The sequence below is a fragment of the Anarrhichthys ocellatus genome, unplaced genomic scaffold, assembly GCF_004355925.1.
Source record: "Anarrhichthys ocellatus isolate YVR2014 unplaced genomic scaffold, GSC_Weel_1.0 scaffold3, whole genome shotgun sequence".
NCBI classification, from domain to species: domain Eukaryota; kingdom Metazoa; phylum Chordata; class Actinopteri; order Perciformes; family Anarhichadidae; genus Anarrhichthys; species Anarrhichthys ocellatus.
In genome coordinates, this window is record NW_022280033.1 from 3,425,130 (window position 1) to 3,450,292 (window position 25,163).

At 43.9% G+C, this 25,163-nt stretch overlaps 1 protein-coding gene across 2 annotated transcripts in view; it reads right to left on the reverse strand.

The window, feature by feature from the left end:
* Window positions 1–25,163, reverse strand: part of sptbn1 (spectrin, beta, non-erythrocytic 1) — a 95,085-nt gene that overhangs the window by 13,423 nt on the left and 56,499 nt on the right. For both annotated transcript variants that reach the window (XM_031878587.1, XM_031878578.1), the window contains 31 exons: window positions 21,679–21,852; window positions 19,619–19,710; window positions 19,192–19,272; window positions 18,149–18,264; window positions 17,894–18,006; window positions 17,593–17,780; window positions 16,795–16,912; window positions 16,424–16,582; window positions 15,731–15,826; window positions 15,142–15,348; window positions 14,652–14,805; window positions 14,372–14,523; window positions 13,852–14,070; window positions 13,419–13,499; window positions 12,822–13,028; window positions 12,500–12,711; window positions 11,490–11,627; window positions 11,063–11,183; window positions 10,487–10,702; window positions 9,972–10,391; window positions 8,595–8,797; window positions 8,216–8,306; window positions 7,975–8,121; window positions 7,265–7,528; window positions 5,096–5,320; window positions 4,526–4,615; window positions 4,146–4,424; window positions 3,523–3,653; window positions 3,018–3,222; window positions 2,120–2,494; window positions 1,566–1,652 (listed from right to left, as the gene is read on the reverse strand). In XM_031878587.1, the coding sequence (XP_031734447.1) occupies window positions 1,566–1,652; window positions 2,120–2,494; window positions 3,018–3,222; window positions 3,523–3,653; window positions 4,146–4,424; window positions 4,526–4,615; window positions 5,096–5,320; window positions 7,265–7,528; window positions 7,975–8,121; window positions 8,216–8,306; window positions 8,595–8,797; window positions 9,972–10,391; window positions 10,487–10,702; window positions 11,063–11,183; window positions 11,490–11,627; window positions 12,500–12,711; window positions 12,822–13,028; window positions 13,419–13,499; window positions 13,852–14,070; window positions 14,372–14,523; window positions 14,652–14,805; window positions 15,142–15,348; window positions 15,731–15,826; window positions 16,424–16,582; window positions 16,795–16,912; window positions 17,593–17,780; window positions 17,894–18,006; window positions 18,149–18,264; window positions 19,192–19,272; window positions 19,619–19,710; window positions 21,679–21,852 (5,361 nt within the window). The remainder of the gene's footprint in view (window positions 1–1,565; window positions 1,653–2,119; window positions 2,495–3,017; window positions 3,223–3,522; window positions 3,654–4,145; window positions 4,425–4,525; window positions 4,616–5,095; window positions 5,321–7,264; window positions 7,529–7,974; window positions 8,122–8,215; window positions 8,307–8,594; window positions 8,798–9,971; window positions 10,392–10,486; window positions 10,703–11,062; window positions 11,184–11,489; window positions 11,628–12,499; window positions 12,712–12,821; window positions 13,029–13,418; window positions 13,500–13,851; window positions 14,071–14,371; window positions 14,524–14,651; window positions 14,806–15,141; window positions 15,349–15,730; window positions 15,827–16,423; window positions 16,583–16,794; window positions 16,913–17,592; window positions 17,781–17,893; window positions 18,007–18,148; window positions 18,265–19,191; window positions 19,273–19,618; window positions 19,711–21,678; window positions 21,853–25,163) is intronic.

The window sequence follows — 25,163 nt, forward strand, 5'->3', positions numbered from 1 at the left end:
GGAGTCTCACCTCTCCCTTTCTCTTCTGGGTGGACAGGGAGGATATGCAGGGAAATGGACATACAGGGAACGGTCAAAACACAACGCCATCAAAAACACTCAGGAGCTTCGACACGTCATTGTGGTACTGAAGTGAAATTCCACTTGAATCTTAGTTTAATATTGTTCACCAATATTTTCTAAAAATGCCCATTTCAAATGTAGATTTTATGATGAGTTTGCAAAATCCCATGAGCTTTGGACGAAGACGCTTGTAGCAGACATATTTATAAAAGAAACGCATGGAATAAAGACAGATGTTTGGTTTGAGAACATTACATTTAGTTACATTAACTGTGCTGTTGTCATATTGTAGCAGGGCTGCATGTTTCACACACTGAGGTAACTCGGTTATCAATAAAACTCAGCCGACAGGTTGAGCTGGATTTACACTACTTAAGGAAATACGATGGCCACGTACTAAAATAATATGAAAATAATATAGTACTGCAGCAAAGCTGCTTTAGCATCACCGAAACAACCGACCACTAGACCGGCCGCTTTGGTTTTTCCTGACATAAATCCAGCTTTACAGTCTCTAGGAAGACTTTGTCCAGAAGAACGAGCTTTTGAATTAAATAACAGTGCAACTGCTTCGCATTACTTTTCCCACGGAACATATTTCGATGATGCAGAAGAGTTTATCTGATTCAAACACTTTGAATGGAGCTAGGCTAGCTGTTTCCTACCAGTTTTCTGTCTTTGTGCTAAGCTAGGCTAATTATATCCTGGGTGATATCTGAATTTCCCAATTTCTCATCAGACTCCGGGGAAGACAAACTTCTCCAAAGTATGCTGGAAGATTCACCTTTAAACAACGTACGAAAAGGTCAAAGATAAAAACACATTCAGACCGGCTCAGCAGTTTTACAATCTCATCCGTCACAATATTTACTCTGTATACTTACTTATCATAAAACTTTAAAGATTCAGAGAAAAATCACCTTTCAACTGCATAAAACCACTAATGTTCCCTCTGTGTAGAGAACCATTAAGAAGGAGACATCATGGTGTTTCCTGTATTTTGACCACGCCCTGTAAGACTTCATTATGCGTCTATAATCCACTGATTGTAGTAAGATCGTGAATAAAATCACTTTTGACGATCTGAAGAACAGTGCTGCATGTTTTGTCCTCTTTAATCAACCTCACACAAGCTTTTTGTTCATCTTATTCCAGATTCTTCTCTCAGGGAATTTAACTCCATCTATAAATTATAGTTCTGCATTTTCCAAACGGATCATTTCAGGGCGGAGGAACAGTGCAAAGTTAGTGCAGCAGCAGTGCAGCATGCATGAGGAACAGAGCCTTTTACTGTCACTTCATTACCATGAGTGCAGGGTCCAGTTCACTTTCAAGTCAATCAGTAAGAGAAGCTGGTTTTTCTACTATGTTTAAATGTAAGCTATAGATAAATAAATCAAAAACGTTTTTGCATCCGAGATTTAGATTTACTGAAGTGAATTCAAAGTGAACCGAGTCCTGATGCGGTTTCTGCTTCACTGCTGCCTGAGACTGAAGCTCACCTCTCCTTCTCTCTTCTGAATGTCGTCGGCTTTATCTCCAGCGTAAGCGGACTGCAGACGAACGGCGTCCTCCTGAAGCTGCCGCACCTGAAAGCAAAGAGGAGGATGAGGAGGTTCAGGTTGGTTGAGAACACACGGAACAATTTAAACATCAGTAACATAAGCATGTGGATCACGTGAGAGCTTCAGTGTCACAAGCTGTGAAGTCCATGCTGAGAACATCCCATGAAGTAGTATTTTAAGGTACAATTTTCACATCATCCAGCCTTAAAAAGCTGTTCACTTCTCACGTTATGTTTAGTTGAGATTTTCCTAAAATCTAGGGGAAAACACACACCTATTCCAATGAAGTACTGGCTCAAAAATATCTTTAATTTGTAATTGAGAGTTTCTTCTACATCAAACTGGGAAAATGTGTAAGATTCACGTTATTGGAACAAAATGGGAAAACCTTGAAAAGCAGCCCCCAGACCAAAATCACACAAGAATACTCCACTGCTGAGCAGCTATGAATGTGTCCCAGGTTTTCCACGTCTTAAATATAGCTCCTGTACCTGTGTTCCCAGTGCCTGGATGTCGTGTTCGAAGGTGGTGTGCATCCTCTGCAGGGTCTCCACTGTGTTCTGGTCGCGGCCCAGCTCCTCCGGCAGCTTCTTGTGTTTGTCCAGGATGCGGTTGAGGATCTCCTTGGCGTCGTGGTAGAACTTGTGGAGTTCGAAGGAGGCGGCGAGGATCTGCGTCCGGGTGTCGATGAGCTCCAGCAGGTCGGCCCAGGCCTCGTTCAGGCCGTCCTTCCACTCCGCGATGGTGGCAGCGTCGCCGTGGCCGGTGTTGATCAGCTCGTCCGCCTGCCGGTTCACGGTGTCCACGCGCTCCTGGCCGATGTTCCCGGTGTCGCGGGCAAATTCTCTGAAACGCTCCTGCAGCATCTGAAGAAGAAAGAAAGTTAGGATTAATTACAAAGAACACTGAAGTACCAGAGTACTGAAAATATAACATCCTGTCTACGCTGGTTAGTGAAAGAGCATTAACAGCAGATTTAATGTTTGGATTCCATCAAGAAAATTGGTTTTGAGTCAATACCATTATCAATATTTGAGAGTTTAAATCTGAAAACAACGTAATAGCCAATATTACCTTTTGACATAAACAGAAACTATTTTGACGAGGATTCCTTAAAGTACAAATTTCAAATAATTCCAAGAAACATTATGAAACTCAATGAAACGTTCGACAAACTGACAAACTGTAACGGAGAAACGGTTCCTCAATGACTGAAAATATAAATCAAAGGCAGCAATGCTAGCAGTTTCATATTCCTAAATTAAGTTGATTTAACTCTTTGTTACCCAATACATCCTCCAAAGTAAATTACTGGGAAACCAACTTTCAGTGTTTAAATAATCCCCAACACTAATCATGAGAGCGTAATGACATATGTGTTGTGCTTACGGTGACGTGCTCGTAGTCCTGTCCCAGCTCGTGGGATCCGGCCACCACCTCCCTCTCAGCGATCCACTGCTCCAGGTCGTCCACCTCCCGGTTCAGCTGGAAGAGCCGCAGGCGCTCGTCCAGCTTCCCCCGACGCTCCTCCGACAAGTCCTTCAGCCCGGCGTACAGCTTGTCCACCTGAGACTGACGCATGCCGATTCGCTCGCTGCACGACGAAGGAGGAGGACAGAAAATCAGTTATTATGGTTTATTACCATCTTTCTTCTTCCTCTCTTCAATCTCCCTTTGTTCCTTCTTGTTTCCTTCCTTTGACCTTCTTTCCTTAATCTATATATCTCTCTTCACTCTTTCATTCCTTGTCTCCTTCCCGTGTCCTTATTTTCTACTTTCATTTTAAGCATTCATTTATTTGTCTCTTGGCTGCAACATTTTCAAAATGTAAAAAGCTTTCTGCTTGAAGATAAAACTAAACCTGGATCCTTGACCTTTGACCCCCCGCCCTCACCTGTCGGGGTGCTCGGCGGCCACCAGGCCCCGGCTGGTGCCGGACAGCTGGTGGACGGTGTCGGCGTAATCCTCCACCGCCTGCTCCAGGATCTGGTGCTTCTTCAGCATGGCCACCGAACTCTGCTCATCCTGAGAGACACAGAGATTCATCTCGTTATTTTGTTCTTAGTAGTCCGACACCAACAGCAACTAACCAAACTAATAGAAAATGAACAAACTGAGGAACTGAACCAAAACTAAAACAAAGAAACAGGAAGTTTTTGAGCCACAGAGCAGAGAGCCTGAAAACAACAATGTGAGGTGTGAGTTAAATACTACTTTGTATCTGTGTGAGTTTAACCCAAACCTCATCAGCTCTAAACAGATAACGATACGACTTCAATGGAGTCATGCAAGTGAGGCTGTGATGTCATGAACACTAATCTGTCAGAGTTAAGGTCAGGTTGTTACCTACAGTTAATATTAAGGGTTAATCCTTTGTACGGAGGCTGTTTAGGGACATTTCAGATTTATTTTCTCAGGTTTTTCTTATTTCTTTTCTTTTCAAGACAGTAACTTGTGGGTTACAATTATTATCTTGCTCAAGATAGAAAAACGAATGAATAATATCCTTTGCCCCACCTTGGCCTTTTCCTCTGACATCATGTAGAGCTCCTGTTCGCTCATCCAGGCCTCGGCCTCGGCGGCGTCAAAGTAGTACTGCTGGGCCTCGTGGGCCTCGCTGAGGCGGGTGTGACGCTTCTCCGTCTCCTTCCTGATCTGCTCCCACAGCGACTGCAGCTCGGCGAGGCGCTGGCGAATCAGCTCGGCCGTCGGGCTGTTCTCCCTCAGGACGTGCTGGCTGCGCTCGAAGATGTCGTCGTAGCGCGGCTGATGGCCCTGGATCTCCTTCTGCAGGGTCTGAGAGGGTCAAACGCCAAGTTAATGGTTATAGTTTCAACATGTACTTTATAGTGGTTATTTACTGCCATACAAGCAGGTGAAGCTGCTCGTTTGTGTACCTGGTTCTTCTTGATGAGCAGCTGTACAGTCTGCAGGTTGTTTCCGTGGTCGGTCGATGTGGCCAGAGGCATCCTCTCCTCAACCCACAGCTGGAGATGAGAAGGAAGTTCACTTTATTGCTACTACTACAAATACTACTACAGCAAGTTGTAGTATTTCTACCGATACTCGTGATACTAACTCTGTGGTAATTGTTGCTGCAGTACAACTTTAACTGCTACCACCAGTACTACTACCACTCCCATTACTTATTCCCACTACTACTAGTAATACCAATATTGCTGCTGCCAATGCTGCCCGTGCTCCTCCTACAAATACTCTTAATACTGCTACTAATACTACCACCCCTAATGATACAAATGATGGTGCTAATACTGCTGCTACCACTATTATTTCTGCTGCTGCTACATAACAGCACTACTTCCCCCAACACATCTTGTACCAGTTTCATTTTTGTGTAAATCAAAGCCATGACGAAGATAAGATCCCCACTCAGCAGTAAAACACACCTCACTTCCTGTACCAGAGGTTAAAGGTCAGCGCTCTACCTCCACTCTTCCTCTACTTACGATCTCGTCCTCCACGTCCCGGTTGAACTGGTGGATCTCGCGGGAGGCCATGAGAATGTCTCGTCTCTTCTTCAGTGGGTCCTGGAGGCACTGGAACTTCTTCTCCACGCTGATCCTCTGGCCGTCCACCTCCTCGGAGCCTTTCCCCTCCTGACTGAGGGCCTGCGACTGGCTCTGCAGCTCCCCCACCTCCTTCTGACGCACCTCCACCTGGCTCTCCAGGATCTGCAGGAGGACGGTTTACAGGTCAGACGGGGAGACGCAATATGTTTGTAAAAACACAGAAATGTGACATTTACATCTTAACTCAAAGTCCATTAACTAGCTATTTCCACAGCTTTCAACCATGACTCACAGTCTTCCTCAGTTGACAACGGTTTGCTCTTTTGTCAGATATCGGCTGAGCAAACTCCGTGATATGGAGCCGACAGCTCCAGGAAAAGCTAGCGAGTGGACATCGAGTTAAGATTTAGCTTCAGCAAATTAGTCAAAGTAGGAGAAAATGGAGATAAAATGTCCTCAGATATACAAAATGATATCTAATTATAATAACAATAATGAAACAATGAAATGAAAAAAAAAAAAATCTCTATGAAATTAAAATACATTTGAAAAACATTTTACAAAGATAAAAGATGCTTCAGAAGCCTCGTCTCATCTTCTCCTCGATTCAGTACAAATCTGTGTTAACCTCCAAAAACGGACTCAAAAACATTTCACTGATACGGAAATAGAAATCAAAGTGAGGATCATCTTCCAGCAGCCAGATAGTGTACCAACAGTCTGAAACAACAAAAAGAAAAAACAGGTGGAGTTTGGGATAAAATGAGAGCAGAGAGGAAGCCGAGGAGGAGGAGAGGAATCCTGTCTCTCCTCTGTTTCACCGTACAACAGATCAAACACTCCGCTACTGATCTCTCTCTAACACACACATGCATGCGCACACACACACACACACACTCTCTCAAAAGAAATTACAGCACAGATCTCAAGAGAAGACGGATGATAAGAGAAGTAAAGCTGCTCTAATAGACTGAAAATACCAACATCATCCTTCAGACCGATTCACACTCTCTCAGTTCTGTCTCGGTTACTGGTGGACACACACACACACACACACACACACACCACATTTCTCAGGCTCAGTGTGGGCTTGTAACACATCAAATGAGAGAGCTTACATAACTGCTGTGTGAGTGTAGTGGAGTGGAGTGTAGTGTGTGTGTGTGTGTGCACAGCTAAGACTTTGTGGATATGAAAGTGTGTGTGTGCACCAGTGGATGGATTATGTAAAGGGGGGGTAAGACTCACTCTCCTCTCATCACTGTAAAAATTGAGAAACTCCTGAAGAGCTTCCCTTCAGGAATTTAAGAGCTTTGGATCACAAAAATGAACAAAAATGATTAATTTCACAATTTGGCTTATTTTTGCAAAAATAATTCCACAAAAATAAGACAAAGTGCAGGAATGCATTCAGATATCATCAATCACTGTCTGTTTCAATATTAAATAATTCAATTTAGAAGCACACTTATGTGCATAGGTTGAATTAAATCAACTCTCAGGGTCTTAACGTACACATCAGACAAGTTATGTGATCTCTGAAGCTTAAAGAGGAGAACAGACTGACTGACAGGCTGAACTCTGAGCAGAAGACTTAAGATTCTGCAGTCCTGCTAACTGCTTTGTGAGTCTGTACTGACACCAGCATGCTGACATGTTGATGTTCAGCATCTATAATGATCACCATCTTCATTTAGCGTGTTAGCATGCTCCGACTTCTTCTTCCACCACTGAGGCTCCATCTGTTTAAGTTACACAAATCATCTTCAGCTTTAGAAGTATTTTACATACATTACTCACTGTACATACAGTAAGGGCCTGGCTGTATTGTATTCATGATAATCAGTGTCTAGTGTTTTATCTGTGAAACTTTTTTTTACTGGTATAAAAGGGGTTAAGTGGAAGAGAAACTCTGCTGTCAAACTGAGAGGCTTTACAGGACGTTTAGTCAAACTGACACAGGAAGAGCTTCTGAGCATTAGAAACTAGAAAGACAACCGATGGAGCAAAAACATCATCGCCATCTGCTTTGTCAGTCTTCATGTTAATGCAAAACTCCTGTAAAGATCTGAAGAAGTGTAGCGATCAGGTGAACGTGCTCCTCACCTGCTGTTTCTTCAGCAGGATGTTGACGGAGGTGAGGTCCTTGCCGTAGTCGTCAGACTGCAGCTGCCCGTCCAGGCCGCCTAGCCACTTGTCGAGGTTGGCGCAGCTCTGGGTGAACAGCTCCGCCTTGTTGGCGTCAAACAGACACTTGGCTTTCGTCTGGGTGGTCGACTCGAGGTCCTCCCACATAGTCTTCAGGGACGCCAGCTTCTCTTTCACCATGGCCTCCGTCTCCGGCTTCTCTGCCATCAGCGCCTGCCCGTCCTGAAAGACAGCGCTGGTTTTTAAAACTCAGCTTTCATTAGCTAAAGGAAGCATCGAGTGTTTAGCAGGTCCATCAGTAGAGACTCGTGCTGTGAGGACGAGCTTTGATCAAAAACACTAAACCTTATTTCAAATTTAAGGGAAGGTCTCAAAGTTTCCAAATATTGAGGAAGCTCAAGTGGAAATTTACGGGATTTATTGAGATTGAACAGCTACAATAAATGTCACTGCAGACGGTTCTGCTGGACTGTGTTGTTTGAAGGAAGACGGTCAACGTACATCATATTCATAATGTAATCAACTCATTTAAAATCAATGGCTCATGTCAAATGACGTCTTTGGTTAGAAGCTGTTCAGCCAGGGCCGTTATTGACCCTAAATAAGCCGAGGGACATGTCTGTGTTCCCTGCCCCCTCCATCTTTCCCTCGCCTCCTCCCCCTCCCACCTTGTCGATCTTGTCCAGCCACTCCTTGTTGGACTGCAGCTCGGCCATGAAGGCCTGGTGTTTGAGCCACTTGCTGTGGAGGTTCCTGGCCTCATCGTACGACATGTCCTGAGCCGTCAGCATCTTCTCATTGATCCACAGGGACAGCTGAAGACACACAGACGGCACATTATCTCGGGCACTCTCTGAGTCACTGCAGGTTTTCTGCACTGATTTAATATACAAGTGTCTGTAGTTTTACCTCCTGGCAGTCCTGCAGGAACTTCTGCAGGTCTCTGTTGTCCTTCAGCCGCGACAGCAGGTCGCTGGCAGCCGCTCGGTTCTTCTTGTGTCTGTAAGACAACAATCAATATTTTTATAATGTATACAAGTTGTTCTGCACCTACCTACACACAGTTTCAACTGTAAGTTTAGAACATTTTTATACTTCCAGATATAAAAGCTACTTTTTAAGCCTGGTCACCAGTGTGCTGCAGGCAGGGTTGAAAGGACTTGCTCAACGGAAGGTAATTAAGGGTTATTAGTAAAAGAGGTAAAAAACACAACAGCATAATAGTCAATGTCATGAAATGAAGAAAAAGCTTGAAATCCCGCAGACAGACGAACAGAATCTCGGTCACCTCTGGTCGATGGAGTCCACCTTCTCCTGGGTGCGCTCCGCGTTGATGTTGCCGTCAGTTACCAAGCGGCGTCCGGTGTCGACCACGCCGCTGATCTTCTCGTCGTTGGCGTCCAGGGTGGTCATGAAGTCCTCCTGCTTCTTGATGGCGGCCTCGGCCCCCTCCAGAGTGGTGGGCATCTCGGTGTGAGCCAGCACGTACTCCTGAGACACGAACACACAGAGACCAGAAACTCCTCTATGAACAACGTTACTACAACATGTAGATGCATGAGAATCAAAGTGATACACTTATAAACATGCAAAAGTTAGAAATATATATAAGAATATCTTTGCGTCCCAAGTGTTGTTCAGACAAAACATGACATTTAAAGTCCCAGTGGACATATTACTTCTTCTCTAACTTTTCTCTTTAAGAAGGTCAGAGGCTGCCATCAAGTGGAAGAAGTTTGTCACTACAGCAACATGTATGATTAAATTAAATTAATTTCTACAATAAGAGTCCTTTTACTGATATACAGGACTCTTTTCCAAGTTCTCTCTCTCTCTAGAGATGTAAACAGGTAGGAACATTAGAAAGTAGAAGACGGACAGTACAAGAGGAGATAAGAATGTGTAATGATGAAGCTCCTCTTGTTTCACTTGGTGAAATGATGACAGTCACAACGTCCTAACAAAATATTTGGGTTTTTCATCTCTAGAAATATCTTTTCTGTAATTTGTAAGGTATCTTTCTTTGGAATATGTGTCCTGTTAATCAGTAAACGTTTTATAAACATGCAGAAAGTAATTTAAACCGTCCGAACATGTTGCTGTAATGAAGGACTTCCACCACTTGGTGGCAGCCTCGGACCTTCAAGTGAGAAGTCAGGTCCAGGTGGACGAAAGGACAAGAGGAAAGGGACAGAAAGTCATGTGAAAAATGTCCACTGACTTTAAATGTCATGTTTTGTCCGACAAACAGTTCAATCACAAAGATATCCAGTTATTAATTACGTTAGAAAGAAAAGCAGGAAATCCTTCGCGATTAATTCTCAGTTTGTCAATTAATCAACTAATTGTTGCAGCTCTACTTCAATCCATTTCTTTAATCGCTAATCCTGTACAGGGTCAGGTGAGGTTGGCGCCAATACCAGCATGTACTGTGTGTGTGTGTGTGTGTGTGTGTGTGTGTGTGAGTGAGTGAGTGAGAGAGAGAGAGAGATCTGGTCCAACACACATGAGGCTGGACTGGACGGACGCCCAGTCAGATATTTATCTGCTAATCACAGTGTGTGTGTGTGTGTGCATTTGTCAGTATTAACACAAATGAGAGAACAGTTCACTCTGTGGTCAGATCACATGATGTAAAGCCCTTGTGATGACATCACGGGTTTACCTGGTTGTTGAGGAAGGCCTCGGCCTGCTTGGTGTCCCTGAGGAACAGCTGGTAAGCGTGGGACTGGGACAGCAGGTTCTGCCGGTTCTCCCACATCTTGTGCAGCTCGTTCCAGCCGGTGTCGAGCGCCTGCAGCCGCTGCCGCAGGAACATGTACTGCGCGTCCGTCTGGCCCTGCGTCACCATCTCGCCCATGTCCCGCATCTTCTGGTAGTCCTCCTCGTAGTTGCGGATTTCATTCTTGATGTTTTCGTGCTGGGTCAGCAGCTTCTCGGCCTCGACCAGCGTGTTGGGCATGTCCTCGGAGGCGATGGCCGTCTGCGTCCGCGACAGCCACGACTGGAAGTCGTCCAGGTCGCGCAGGAACTTCTGCAGCTTGCTGGCCTCGCCCAGGGACTCCTCCCGGTTCTTCATGGTGTCCTGGAAACAGAAAGGGGGTGTGATATTCAGAGAGAAGCGACTTAAAACAGATTTCTGGTGCACCTGATCGTATTCTGTGACAGGTACTCTCCTACCTTCATCTCGTCCCAGACGCCGGTGATCCCGTCCAGACGTCCCTTGATGGCCTCGGACTGCTCCGGGTGCTCAGAGGCCAAGCGGTCCGCCTCTTTCCCCAGGTCGCCCAGCTTGTCTTCGATGGCGGCCAGGTCGCGCTCCATCCCCGTCAGCTTCCTCTGCAGAGCCATGACGCCGGCCAGGTCGTTCCCAAGCTCCTGGGTCGACTCGATCACCTGCAGGAGGACAGGGACGGAGGGAGGGGGTGAGTTAGTCAAGAGTTTAATTACAGGAGATAAAAGTATTTTTAAGAGCCATGCTGAAGGGGACATTCTGAGCCGAAACAAATGTTAATAGTGCAACACAAAACAGTAGATAGTGAGGGATTTTGTCACTGCTATCATCATTGGAGATGACATATCATCTGAAAGTGTAAATCACACTGAATCCAAAAATATGTGGATCATGTATGTGAGCTCGAGAGTCATGACTGAGAAAGAGTGATTTTTGACGCACATTGCTGCAATCTGTGACGACGTGTTTTCTAGTATATTTATTGGCTCGATGACAGCAGACTGTTTGTGTTCTGTTGGTACCTTGGTCTTCTCTTTGATCCAGGACTTGGTCTCGTTACACTCCAGGTGGTAGTTCTGGACTCCCAGAGCTGAGCTCAGACTGTCTTTCTTCTGGTCCACCAGATCTCTGAACTGACTCCACCTGGACGGACGGACGGACGGACGGAGACACCATCAGCAACACAAAACACCAGGCACCCGCCAGGTTTGATTACTTTATCTAAACGACCCAAATCTCACTTTATTACAGTACGTTTAAGTTAGTCGGTGCTAAACAACATGTTCATTTAAAGGTAATCCCTTCTTAGTCTAGTTTCCCATTTTACCCAACTTCAATCATTGTTTACTTTTCCCTTTAATTCCGGTTTATTTACCGGTATCATCTCAAGTATCGGTTGAGGATCTGCTAATCCCGGAGTACGAGCTGGTTTAATCCCGGTGAGATTACCTGGTGTTGAGTTTGTCCTGCTGGCTCTTGATCTCCGTCTCACTAGGATGTCCGCAGTGGATCAGTTGCCTAGCGACCTGGTTCACCACGGCAACTCGGGACGCCTGGTTGTTCATCTCCGGCTCCAGACTCTCGAACCTGTGAGTTACACGTAATGAGCTGAGTGGCAAATTTAAAAGGGTTTGATTTTAATTCATCATGAATTTCTCTCCCGACATCGCCCGTTACTGGTTTGTATTAAACTAAAATGATCTGATCAAATCTGCAGCGTCGGTGCATCGTTGAGCTCTGGTTAAGAAGCAAACATCTTTATAAATGTTTAAAACAATGTTCAACAGGTTTCATGACGCTATTGAAAGGAAAAAAACTGTGAGGTAAGAAGTGAAGCGTTTTCAGCTGAAAGCTGCTGCTGTTCAGTCAGTCAGTCACTCTCACACACACACACACACACACACACACACACACACACACACACGCACACACACAACCACACACACAGCGTCTGGGAAAGAATCCATGTGACGCTTTGTGGTCAAACAGTATTGAGAGACAAGTGGCTGAAAACCAGATTCAGAGGCTTCTGTGAACGAACTGTGTAACCACAGTCTGAAATACACCCACCCACACACACACGCACGCACAGAGCTGGTTCCCACAGTCTCTCTGTGACCGTCTTCTCTCTGCTGCAGCATCTAAACAACAACCAGCTCAAACTGGATTTAAGAAAAACTAATAATTTGTTTTACGTTCCTTCTAATAATTCACTGAATCCACCACCAGTGATCAGGTTGATTTTTTCCTCTCAGGTAGAAGGGACAGTTTGAAAACGTTCGGCGGTGGTGCTTATGATTGATAAGCACTGATTGATTGAGCTTCATCACATTGTGATGGACGGTTTTCACTATTTTCTGACATTTTATAGACAAAACGCCGTTTTTTTTAAAGGATGCAAACTCCCTGGTTCACAAATGTTGCTTAACAAATACAAAACTCTGCATCGTGAGCCTCACCGGTGCTGGACAACCTCCAGATCCTCCAGTTTCTCGGGGATGTCCATGCTGTTGAGCCACTGCTCCTTCTCGTCGATCCACACCTCGCAGGCGTTCGCTTCACTCAGCATCTTGTAGAGAACCAGAGCGTCCTGCAGCGCCTGCGTCCGGAGCCGCGTCAGCTCCACCACCTCCTTATAACGCTCCTCGATGCCCGCCAGCCGGCTCTGAACCTGCAAAACACACCCACACCATCAGTGATTGAAGAGAATCTCTTCCCTGCTGTTATTTTTAGACTCTCCAGAGGTCAGTGTTGTGTTTGCCGTGTCTGTCAGAGCTTCACCTCCTCAGAGTTGGCCTTCTCGGGCGGGAGCGTGCGCGACTGTTCATGCAGAGCCTCGATGGCGGGCCGGTAGCTGCCGATCTCCTCGGCCACGTCCTTGTGTTTCTTCACCAGAGCCTGAGTGGAGAACTCGTCGTGGCCGACGTCCACGCTGGAGACGATCCGCAGCACGTCCAGCATCCACGTGTCGATGTCGTCGGCATCGGCCTGCAGGGAGGAAGCCAAAAGTTTAATATAACCAAAAACAATATTTTCCATTTTTTCAAGTACTTTTCCAGCTGTCACAATGTATCCTGCAGAACAGAATAATGATTTTCTTATCTGGATTTGTTTTTGTTGCCTGAGCAGGAAATGAATAAATGTGTTTTGTTTCCTTTTACCAACGATTTCAAGATTTGAAAATATAGTTCATATTTTTAAGGAAACAGCCATAAACATTACCGTCTTTCCGGCTGCTAGATAACTAGAAATAACTGAATAGTATAAGGTGGCAGACACACTGAAACAGCAAATGATAAGCAAATTTGTGTTCGTTCAAATCCAATCAAAATTCCTGCGAGAAGCTACGAAAATACGCGCTGCGAAAAGTGTTTTTACCTGGAACTGGTGCTGGTTGCAGGCTTCCTGCAGACGAGCTTTACGGACGGCAGAGAGACGCTCCAGAGCCGCCCACTGCTCCTACAGAGGGAGGAGGAGGAAGGAAATGAAGGAGGGAAGGTGTTAGGAAGGGATGCAATGGTTGTGTGTAAAGAAGGACTTTTATTCACTTTATTTCCATTGAATCCAATAAATCAAATCTCTTTAAAACAAAGTTGATGGTGAAGTATATGATTTTTGTACAACTAGCCTACTTGTAGTCATTTAAATCTAAAGACCTCTAAAGACTTAATCAAAGGCAGTAAATAGCTTTTTAAGCTTTAGATTAAATATCGAGACACTCCGAGTCTTTTTAAGGCATCTTTCTGCTCACATGAAGAATAAAAACAGAATTAAAGTTTCCTCTGAGAGTAGAAACTCCGGTGCAGCGTACCTGGATGTCCTGGATGCGCTCTTTGATCTTGTCGGCTCCAAAGTGGTCGTTGGCCACCAGCTCCTCGCCCTGTTTGATGGTCTGCTGCAGGTGGGCGGCTCGCCCGCTCATCTCGTCCTCGAAGGCTTTGTGCTGACTCAGCAATCGCACCGCTCCTGTCAGATCTTTCCCATAATCCTCGGAGGACAAGATCTGCTCCTTCTCCCTGATCCAGCCCTCCTACAGACCATGGACACATTCAGGCCTCAGCCACGTCGCCTCAGAGCAAACTCGGGTTTCAAATTCTGATGAAGCCGACTGTGCTGTGGTTAAAGCTTCTTAGTTACACCACAACATGCGGCCATTTTGGTTCAGCACTATAGCACAGAGTGAAGTAAAACAAAGGGAGGCAGCAAAACGTAAAGGCAGTTTCAGAAGTGTCTGAAAGCCCAAAAAAGAGACTAAAAACAAACCGACACCGACATCTTTCATTTAGCTGCTGAGAACTTTCAATAATTATAATAAGAGTAATAATAAAAACCTCTTCGGCCATTTCCCAGAAGAACTTCCAGAGGCGGCGGGACTCCTCGAGGCGAGCTCGCCGCTCAGCCGCCAGCTGACTCAGCTCCTGGTAGCAGAAATCCATGTGAGCGACCCGATCCCTGATGATCTGAGGATCACAGGGCTTATAACCTGAGGACGGGGAGAGGAAATATCAGCATCATGCTCATCTGTTTCTCTCTGAAAGAACAACAACTAAGAGCAAAATAGAGTGATAATAAATCTAAAATGTCTTGTATTCATCCGTCTGTCTGTCTCACCCTCCATGTCATCGGCAAACTTCTGAGCGTTGCGGTTGACGGTTCGGACGCGGTCGGCCTGGATGCTGATGTCGGCCTCCACCAGAGCGTGTTTCTGCAGCAGGTCCTCCACACCCAGCAGGTGTTTCCCATAATCCTGAGAGAGCAGCATCATCTGCAGGGAGCGAGAGGCCGGCATCAAAACATCCTCCAATGATTCAAACATGCAGGACTTTAATACCAATAAATTAGTAGCGCACTGATTCAGAATTAAGTATTATTTTGTCAATTAAAATAGTTCTCAGTTCACCTCAACCGACCAAGGAATTATTTTTCTGAGAGATAATCAAACATACTACAGTTCAAGGTTCAGGATTTGATCTGCTCTGGTGATGTCTGAAATGTTATCTTCTAACTTCTTAAATGCGGAAGTGTTTAAATGTTGTCTTAACCCCGACAGAAGAACAAGAACTTTAGCTGCATATAACAAACGGCCCCCCCGCCGCCATACCTTCATCTCGTCCATCCAGTCCATGATGTAGAGCATCTCCTGGAAGACTCTCTGCAGGCCCAGGGTCAGCTCCAGTCTCTGCCTGCGGGCCTTCAGCAGCTCCAGCAGGTACTCCCACAGCCGGATCACGTTGTCCTTCCTGGCCGTGATGCGTTTGATGTCGTGGTAATTCTCCGACTCCATCTCCCTCGCCACGGAGACCACCGCCTGCACCAGAGAGAGGGCGGGATGAATGGACAACAAAAGACAGCTCTTACCTTGTTTTGGGTTCCTACAAAACACGTCGGAGAGACATTTTATTTATAAAAACCACAAACATGAACCCTTTCATAGACAAAATATAAGTAATATTCAAAGTTTTCATTCTAAAAACCTATAAAAGTAAGACATAATTTATGTCACTGAGATAAAACCGCTCTCATAGAACTACCTGATTAAAATGTAAAAAAGTATTAATTACTATTTGTTCCAACCTGCAATGTTTTGAAAAAGACTACCTAAAGAGTTAAACAATAATAACGGTTATAATAATGACTACTTCTGGGCTTATTTCAATCTAATTCTGCATCTGAAGCTGTGATGAACTGACCTCAACTCGCTCCTCGTAGGCCGCAATGTCCGTTTCTATGGCTTCATGTTTCTTAGTAGCAGCTTCTACGGCCTGGAGGTCAAATCCAAAGTTATCCTGGAAGAGGACAGAGGAAAGGACACAAGGAGAGAAAAGAAGACAGGAGACAAGAAGAGGAGAGAGGAAAGGAGACAAGAAGAGGAGAGAGGAAAGGAGACAAGATGTGAGGTAATAAAAGGAAACAATAAAAGGACAGAGGAAAGAAAACAAGGAAAGAAAAAGAACAAGGAGAGGACAGAAAACAGGCAAGGAAACAGGGCAGAGGAAAGGAGACAAGAAGAGGAGACAGTAAAGGAGACAAGATGTGAGGTAAGGAAAGGAAACAATAAGAGGAGAGCGGAAAGAAAACATGGAGAGAATAGGAGACAACGAGAGGAAAGAAAATGAGGCCAGGTAGAGGAGAGAGGAAGGAAAACAGATTGGAACGGTAGGTAACAAGTCGAGGAGAGAGGAAATGGGAGCAAGGGGAGGACACAAAGGAGGGATAGAGGAACATATGGACAAGATATTATTATTATTATCAAGACTTTTATGAATGGATTAGAAATAACAATCGATGTGAGCAGGACTGACCATCTTTGCGCCTCTACAACATTATTTAGTGAACTTCCTTTCTGAGATATAAGACTATGGTAATATTGAAGTGCGTGTTACCTGGGAGACCAGCCGCTGGTTCTCGCTCAGCCACGTCTCCCTCATGGCGGCTTTGCGGTCGAAGCGTCGGGCGAGCTGCTCCAGCTTCTCCTGACGAATCAGCTCCGTCCTCAGAGCCAGCTCCCGCTCGTGCTCCGCCTTCTCCAGACGCTCCCACGCCTAAAACAAACGCACACAATATCAGCTCAACAGCTACACAGATGATGAACAACATGATGGTGACTCCAGAACGGTTAGATGTTAATGTGTAGTTTTTAAAAGATTCTAATTGATATTGTGATTTATATATTTCAAGTAGATGTAATGCAACAACCCTTTTAGGGATTTTCTCATCATTAAATAACGCTGTTATCTTTATGATGATAAGTTACCTTGTTGATGTCGGAGATGAGTTTGCCCTCTCGAGGAGTGTAAACCTTCTGGTTGTTGGCTCTCATCTTACTCTGGATGGTGAACAGAAGAACCTCCAGGTTTCCCTTCTCTGTGAACCTGCGCACACACACAAACACACACATTTCATATTTTACTATTTAAAGTTTTAGTTTCAGACATTTAAAGGTTTAAACGACAGACAACTTGTGCTGTATAACGAAGTCTAATACAGCAACACAATCTGAAACCTCAAACGACCAGAGAGAAAAATCAAGACAAAAACCTTCAACACATTTTATGCTAAATGTTCATTTCGATGCGTTTTTGTTTTTGATCCACTCACTAGTCATAGTCATGAAGGCATTAGGTCATAGACTGTCATGTCTCAGTAGATCTACAAAGTAAAGAGTTTTTCTTAAATGTGTTAAAACTTGAATAAGTTTGTAGATGTTTATGTGAAATTTTACAATTTTTAGAATCTTTTTCTAAGAGTTAATTTGGTTGTTTAAGCTTAATGATGGTGAGGAGGACAGTTGTGCTTAGCTCCATTTGGCCTAATAAAAAACCTCTCTTATTGGCTATTGTGGTCCGGCTTGGAAAGCAATGACGTAATCCTCCAGCTTATGACTCCTAACACAATACTAATGTCTCGTTCACAATGACCAACCTATTCCCTGCTTTATAGATGAGTCTTACTTCTCTTCAGCGTTACTTTTTAATGTTATCAGCCAGTAATACCAAACACCGTGGTAAAGACTGGGGCCAGTTTAAAGTCATCAGAGTGTGTGTTTACTGACTTTGGTGGTTTCTCCACAGTGCGGTAAGTGTTGAAGGCCTGCAGCTGCTGCTGGACTCCCACCAGAGAGTTGGCAAACTTCCTGTTGTTGAGGATGATGATGGTCTGTTCGATCCACTCCAGCAGGTCCGACGCCAGAGACTCGTACTTCTCGACCATCTTCTCCGTCTCGATGGCGTTGTCCAGAACCTGGAGAGGAGGAGGAAATATGTTTAAAACAACAACAGCAGCAACAGCAGCACGGTCCTTTAACGTCTGCTGAGGTGAGAATGTATTTGAGGTGTTAGGAGGCGTTTGGTCACCTTGCCGATTCTCTTCCCCTCCACCTTCAGCGCCTTCATCTTGGAGAAGTAGTGGTAGTAGGTCACCACGTAGGTGATGATGGACTTCTCATCAGGGTGGTCCACACTGATGTCTGTGCACACACACACACACACACACACACACACACACAGGGTGAAAGGTCAGAGAGCATACTATATGAAAAAAAAAGGTGTGTGTGTGTGTGTGTGTGTGTGTGTGTGTGTGTGTGTGTGTGTGTGTGTGTCCTCCCTCACCCTCGGCATCCAGCAGCTTGGTGAGGCCCAGGTCTTGCTCGGCCAGGTTGAAGGCATTCTGCAAGTTGTGGTGAGCATTTGATTTCTTCAGCTTATCAAAGTCGATCAGGTCCGGTCTGAAGACGACAACAACAAACAAAGAAAAACTTAGTAATTGATCAAATAAAAACAGAAATCAGGTTGAAATCTGAGTTCCCCACGAGAACTACTACTACTACTGTAGGACTCTACAGTGATTTAATTACTTGGATTTTTATTTAATTTATTTATACTTAAGTTAACAATTGGGCTTTCTGTGACATTTCTCCAGGGACCAAATTCTGGGGAAGATTCTGGTAAAATCATGAATTTGTTATCATCAATTTGTTTGTTATTTAGTATGTTGACTCAGAATATTGGAAACAGCTTATAAAACCATAAACTATTTGTACGTCCCTACTGGTCTAAAACTGTTCCAACTGGAAAGAAAAGAATAATTCCAGATCAAGTGGAAGTTTCAGTCAAACCCCCAAAATGATTAATAATCAGAGATTTTCAGTTAATCTCTTTTTGTTTTCTCCAATCTGCTGCATGACCGTTCTTAGTATTACTTATATAATAAAGACATGATTTGAGTCTCAGTTTGGTTTGAGGGAAACAGCCTGCTGACTGATCAGCTGAGACTCTACAGTTATTAAAGAGAAGCCTGTGTGCAGAGGTACGACAGGACATGTGGAATGACGTGACGCTGGACTCACTTGTGTTTGTGGATAACAAAGGCCGTGAGGAGAAAGTTTCTCTTTAAAGCCGCTTTGTGTAAAACGTTTCACGTGATTGTAGCAGTTTCTAAACGGTTCTCGTGGCATCATGAGTACGCAGCTCGTTTGACTGTAAACACAAACATCTGCCTGTATGAGGGCGATAAAATGAAAGTGTTCTGTCCCAAATGAACATTATTATCAATGTACAGTAACTTCATTTTATTGGAATCTGTGAAATGACTCCATAGCGTAGAAGAGTAGTCGTCGTAGTGGCAGTGGTAGTGGTAGCAGTAGTAGTAGTACCTGTGTTTGTGGATGATAGCGTTGAAGGCCATCCCGTCTCTCCAGCTGGTGCTGAAGTTGTGGATGTTGACGTTTGGATATCTGGACAGGAAGAGGAAATCACAGCTCGTCAGGTTCTCGCGTCACACCGCCGCTACTGAACGGTACTTAATGGTGCTCCGTTTGTCTTTTACACATCACATCACTGTCTCACTTTATTAGCCTCGACTCTGCTCAGCAAACAGAACTAAAGCGTTTAAACGATTCTGGTTGGTGGTGGAAAGATTAAAGCTGAGGGGGGAAAAATATCACTTCCAATTTGTTCAGGGAGAAGAACAGGGGGCAACGGGGCTGATGGGAAATGTAGTCTGAACTTTGGAGACGCACTAACAATCTAGAAATGTAGATGTGAGGAAGTTATTTTTAAAGCTCGTGTGTGGACTCTCACCCTGCCGTCTTCATCTGACACCAGAGCAGCAGAGCGTCTTTAGCCGACTTCTTCTCCTTGTTGTCCTCCGTCTCCACACTGATGTCCTGGATCTGAGACAAACACAGACAGAGAAGGCACCGATGTAACAGACTCTTAATGAGAGAGGAGGCCGCTTGTTGACGAATCTGCTTCTTATTCAAGTATATTCACACCGGAAGAGTTAGATTTTGTGTGTAATTGTCTTTGTGAGACACTTAAGTCAACATCACAGCATTCATGCAGCACTTTCAACTTTGTTTTGATCAGCAAGTTATTAAATCAATCGTTCCCTCATTACTGAAAAGACACGTATATAAAGAAAACCGGATAAATTGCACCACAGCATGGGGAGGAGAAAACAATGCTAAAGAAAACAATTAAAGGTATTATAATAATAGCCATAATCAAACTGAGAATTACAGATTCAATTAACACTAAACTATGCATAAAGTATTCATCAATCCCTGCTGCAGTCACAGCTCTAAAATTTTGAATGTTCGGTTAGGATATTAAATATTAAAGGGTTTATTTAAAATAAAAACACACACATGCCATGCTGTAAGAAGATTAAGAGCATCAGTATAAAAACAGACATGGCATCTCTAAGCAAAATGTCCCACGCTGTTGCTTTCAAACTCCTTTCACTCACACATGCACGTGTAATGAGAGGTCCACCACCGACATGACGCATCACTGGTCTGCACCGACGTCCTCACTGTCACCAACCTTCCTCACATCAACACACACAAACATCTGCACCTCCACACTTGTGAGGACATTCACAATGCATTCCCCAGACCCCAGCCTTGAACCCAACTCTCAGCCCTTCCACTTCTGAAATATTTTACTCACTTTCCAAGCACGTGCATATTTTCTAAACGTGTGCACACCCTCTAAACATTTCCTCACTGTCCAAAAATGTTCTCACTTTCTAAACATGGGCATACAGATGAAAAATGTCCTCACTTTATAAAAGTGGCAATGCTTTCCAAAACTGTCCCCACTTTGACAAAAAAATAAAAAATAAAAATAAAAAAATGTCTGCACTTTCACAACATATCCAGATGTTCTTAAACGGTCCTCCCTGTTCAAACATGTCCCCGGTTTCTAAAATCACTCTCACATTTAGAATATATCATGAAAACCTTCAATTTCCAAACTATCTTAAAATCTGATATGTCCTCACAAAGATAGAATGACAGCACACACACCTCACCTTCATTGATTGACATCCATCAGTTTCAGCCTGATAGAAGCGTGAGTCACATCTGAGCCACAAATCAGCAAAATCAACACCGCCGAGGCATATATGAACCTCACATGCTTACACACACACACACACACACACACACACACACACACACACACACACACACACACACACACACACACACAGACCAACACTGTGGTCCTGCTGTCAATCTGCACTCGGCTCCATTTCACCCGCTGCAGGATTTAAAACCACGAAAAAGAGTTTTTTTTTAATCCTCACGGCTTATAAAAGCTAAATCCTTTTCAGCCAACTGTTCACTGTCCCCGATGACGACATCATCACCCGAGTGACACCACGACCCCATCGACATACAGTAGATGACGAGTGTGATTTCAGTCATTAAATGAGGTCATTTTCACCGAGATCAATGGCTTTGAAGCAGATAAATAATTAAAAAAAGCAGCTCAGGGACGTAATGAGGTGAGAGCAGTTTATTTCTCACTTCAAAGAAATAAATTTGAAATGTGTAAAAAACAGTAAAATATGAATTCATTTAAACTTACAACTCTTAATCTTTTAGTCACATTTTTAGGATTATAAAGGATTTAACATTACCCCGACTCTGCTGTCATCTCTGCAGAAATAATGTGGAACTTTATCTTGTAATTAAAATATTAATGATTCATTTTATGATTAACAAGATAGCACACTTACCACAGTGTGTGAAGGTGTTTTTTTGTATTTGTGGAACAGAATCTGGTTGCCCAGATGTGTCGGACTACATCTACGTCGTCATGGGATGCAAACATGCGTGGCTGCCTCTTACCTGGAAGCGGAGGATGATGGTCCAGATGAGCCCCAGGGTGAGGCGGTGGTTTCCGTCTACGATGTCGTGGGAGCCCATGTTCTCCAGGTGGACCCTCTGCTCCTTCAGGAACTGCAGAGCCTTGTCCACGTTCTCCAGACAGTGGATCCTCATCCGACCCTTGGTGGGTTTGGGCTGAAACAAAAACCGCATCTCGGTTCATTTACAACTTCCAAAAACCAGGAACCGTGAACTACTTCCTGCTGTCATGAAGAAGAAAGACATGAAGAAAACAGCGTTGAAAGTGTTCTTTAAACGCTGACTAATGCATTAAGAAGTAATCTCTGAATTTAATTGTAGACTTAAAGATCTGAAAATCAGATAAATAAACTTCCATGATTTGGAGTTCCTAATGTTTAGACTCTATAGTGAGGAGGTTAAATTAAAAATTGGTGTGATGTCGTCTGCATCGGATTTATGCTGGACATATTTGTATTCATGCCGTCGTCACCAAGCTCTAAGAGTCTCACTCCACACAGTCGGCTCAACCAAAGAACAGCTGATACGTTTTAAATCCACAGAATCAACAACAGAATATCTTCCTCATGAGTCGACTTGCTTTGTGTTAAAAGACAAACATTTGTACACATTAACAACCTCCTCAGAAGGTCCATCAATGTAGTCGTATTGACGGGCAGTGTGTGAGCTTACTTATAAAAAGAGAAACCAAAGCTGTTAGGTGAGATAATCTGTGCGCACAAACAAATGTAGAAGTCACGAGATGGAACCGTGACAACAGACAGGAAGCGTCGGCATCACCTCCGAGTGTCAGTGAGGTGTTTCCAGCAGACTGAATGAAATATGATGAATGAAGAGCAGTCAGATGTGATTATTATTAGTACAGTGGAGGGATTTCGCACTGTGATGAGCTGCTTTACTGCAGAGCTTCAGTCCTGCATCAGACAGAGACTGATACACAGCAAGCAACCGGTAAACAACAGAAACTCAACTGAAGGTGAGAGAAGAGCAACACCGGGTATTTTGAAGTATTCAAAATGCAACTTAAGCAAAAGCACATAAAAGTATTATCAGCGAGATGTACTTCAAAGTACGAAAAGTAAAAGTAATCATTCTGCAGAAGGACCGTGGCTAGTATCACACCGTTATACATTATAATTCTGTATTAATAATATTAATACATTAATGTTGGAGCAGAGTGTTACTGTTACATGTACAGTAGCTCGAGACTCCAGGAAGAGCGCCGGACGGTGAAGCAAACTTTAGTGGCCACACGGTGGAATTACAACATCCGGCAAACAATACCTTTTGTTCCCCGTACACTTACATTGTGAATCATTTAAATAGCTTCATCTTGAAATTAAATGTAGTGCAGACGGTTCAACGTTCCCTCAGGAATGTAGTGAAGTAGAATTGTTAAGTAGAATAAAATGTAAAAACTCCAGTAAAGCACAAGTACTTCAAATACAAGTACTGCTACTCTTACTTGTTGGCGTAAAATCTATTCTATTGTTGCATACTTTCCCCGAGGAGATAACCTCGCTATTATATGATTGATATCATTCATGAGAGCAAATCTTTAAGAAGTCCATCTGTTGTTTCAACCAGCCTCTGTGTTATGTCTGCGTGATACACGGAGGATTAAAGCCGCGGGATGTTCTGGAGGAGCAGAGCACTGATTAGCATGGATTTAATAACAATAATACACAAGTCTATCTGGTCAACGTCCACCTTTAGAATAACTTCAACTTCACTCCGTCTGTCTCGTCAAACCGTTTCCTCACATGAGAATCACGACTCAAGTTTGATGGAACACTTTGCAAAAGTATTCTCAAAGTTTTGTAAAAGATGACGAAACCTTTGTTTCATACATTTGGTATCCATCTTCATGAGACAACACTCTGATGAAAGTTTCATCATCTCAAGTGAGGAGCCAGAAACTCTTTTTCTTACTTTTTAATTCTCAGAAATGTTTTTTGTGTTTCTGTTTGTAAAGACTTTGCATCTTGCTGGTGGTCTGCAGTTGAAAATGAGGCCTTTGGATGACACCGACATGTTTAGGGTGATGTCGTTTGAAATATAAATAAAACAAAATATAGTAATAATAAATAACTACAATGAAATAAATGTCGGAGCGGTCAGAGCAGCGATGTTACATCCTGCGGGCCGTCAAAGGCCACATGTCCTCTGTCCAATGCTGACCACCCGAACCAGGACGCCGGCCAACAACAACACGGCCGTCTTTGCTTGTCCTCGCGCAGACACATAAACACCAGCCGGCTAACAGCCGCTCGCTGATCCAGGATCTGGACCGTTGTCTGCTGGAGTCGCAGATCCATGAAACCACACAGAGATTCAGAGATCAGCACTTTATTCCATGAAAACAAACAAAAGTCCATCCGCAGTTTGGTGCTTTTTGCCGTTTTTAGACTGAACTACCATGCTGTGTCATGTTGGGTACAGAGGTGAGCCGCCCCCTTACTGCTCTGAGTGTGTACAGTGTTTCACATCACAGAGGCCTTAACACCTCTGTGGTTTACTCCGGCAGTATTCTATGTCTTTCTTACAAATCCCATGAAAAAGTGACAAAATGTATAATGTGTTGAGGTACATTTATCAGTACTTTTGATATAGTACATTTACAGATACCATAGTACTCAACTGAACTACTCTCCAGCTGTTAAGGAAACTGTTGAGCCTTATTTCATAATTTAAACTCTACATTTGTGAGATGTTTTCACCTCAGTAGGAACCAACAGGCTTCAGAGAGCGCTGCGAGACGAAGCAACACGCTGATGGTTTTGGTCTTTTTTTGGACTTGACAGTTATAAAAATATAGACCAACATGCAGCGTTATCCTCGTGTGGTGCGCTAAAGAAAACAGGACATCTGCTGAACGCTGTTGACATGATGTGCCAACATCTCACCAATTAACTGTGAGAGTATAAAGTCATCAAAAGCCCAAATGACTGACAAACGTACGAAAGCGGTGGAACGATCCTTTAAATTCTGCCTCTGCAGTGCGGAAACAGCCGCTCGCTCTCAGATTCTTCTGCAGCTCCTGGAGGCGTTTTGTCTCCATGTAAACCCTCAACGTTACTCAATGACCACACCCACATCCACACACACACACACACCGTCCGTCCGTCCTGCTCACCACTTCACTATCACTCTGCTTCATTCTGTATCAATTTCCCTTTTCCCCTCTCTCTCTCTCTTCATTTCATCGTTCCCGTCTCCTTTCCCATGCTCGTCATTTTTCCTCCCCTCGCTCCCTTCCTCCACGAGGAACCAACATGCCACAGATTCTCTGGCTCTCTGCTCTTTAACAAAAGAACCACAAAAGACACAATAAATAAAGTAGAACATAAATGTAAGATAACCAGAAAATGGAGTATACATTCCTGGCTGACAGTGGAGCTGTGTTTTCTCTCTCTGTGTGTTTGACAGGTTGTGAAAAGGCCGGAAGACAGCCGAGAGAAAAGACA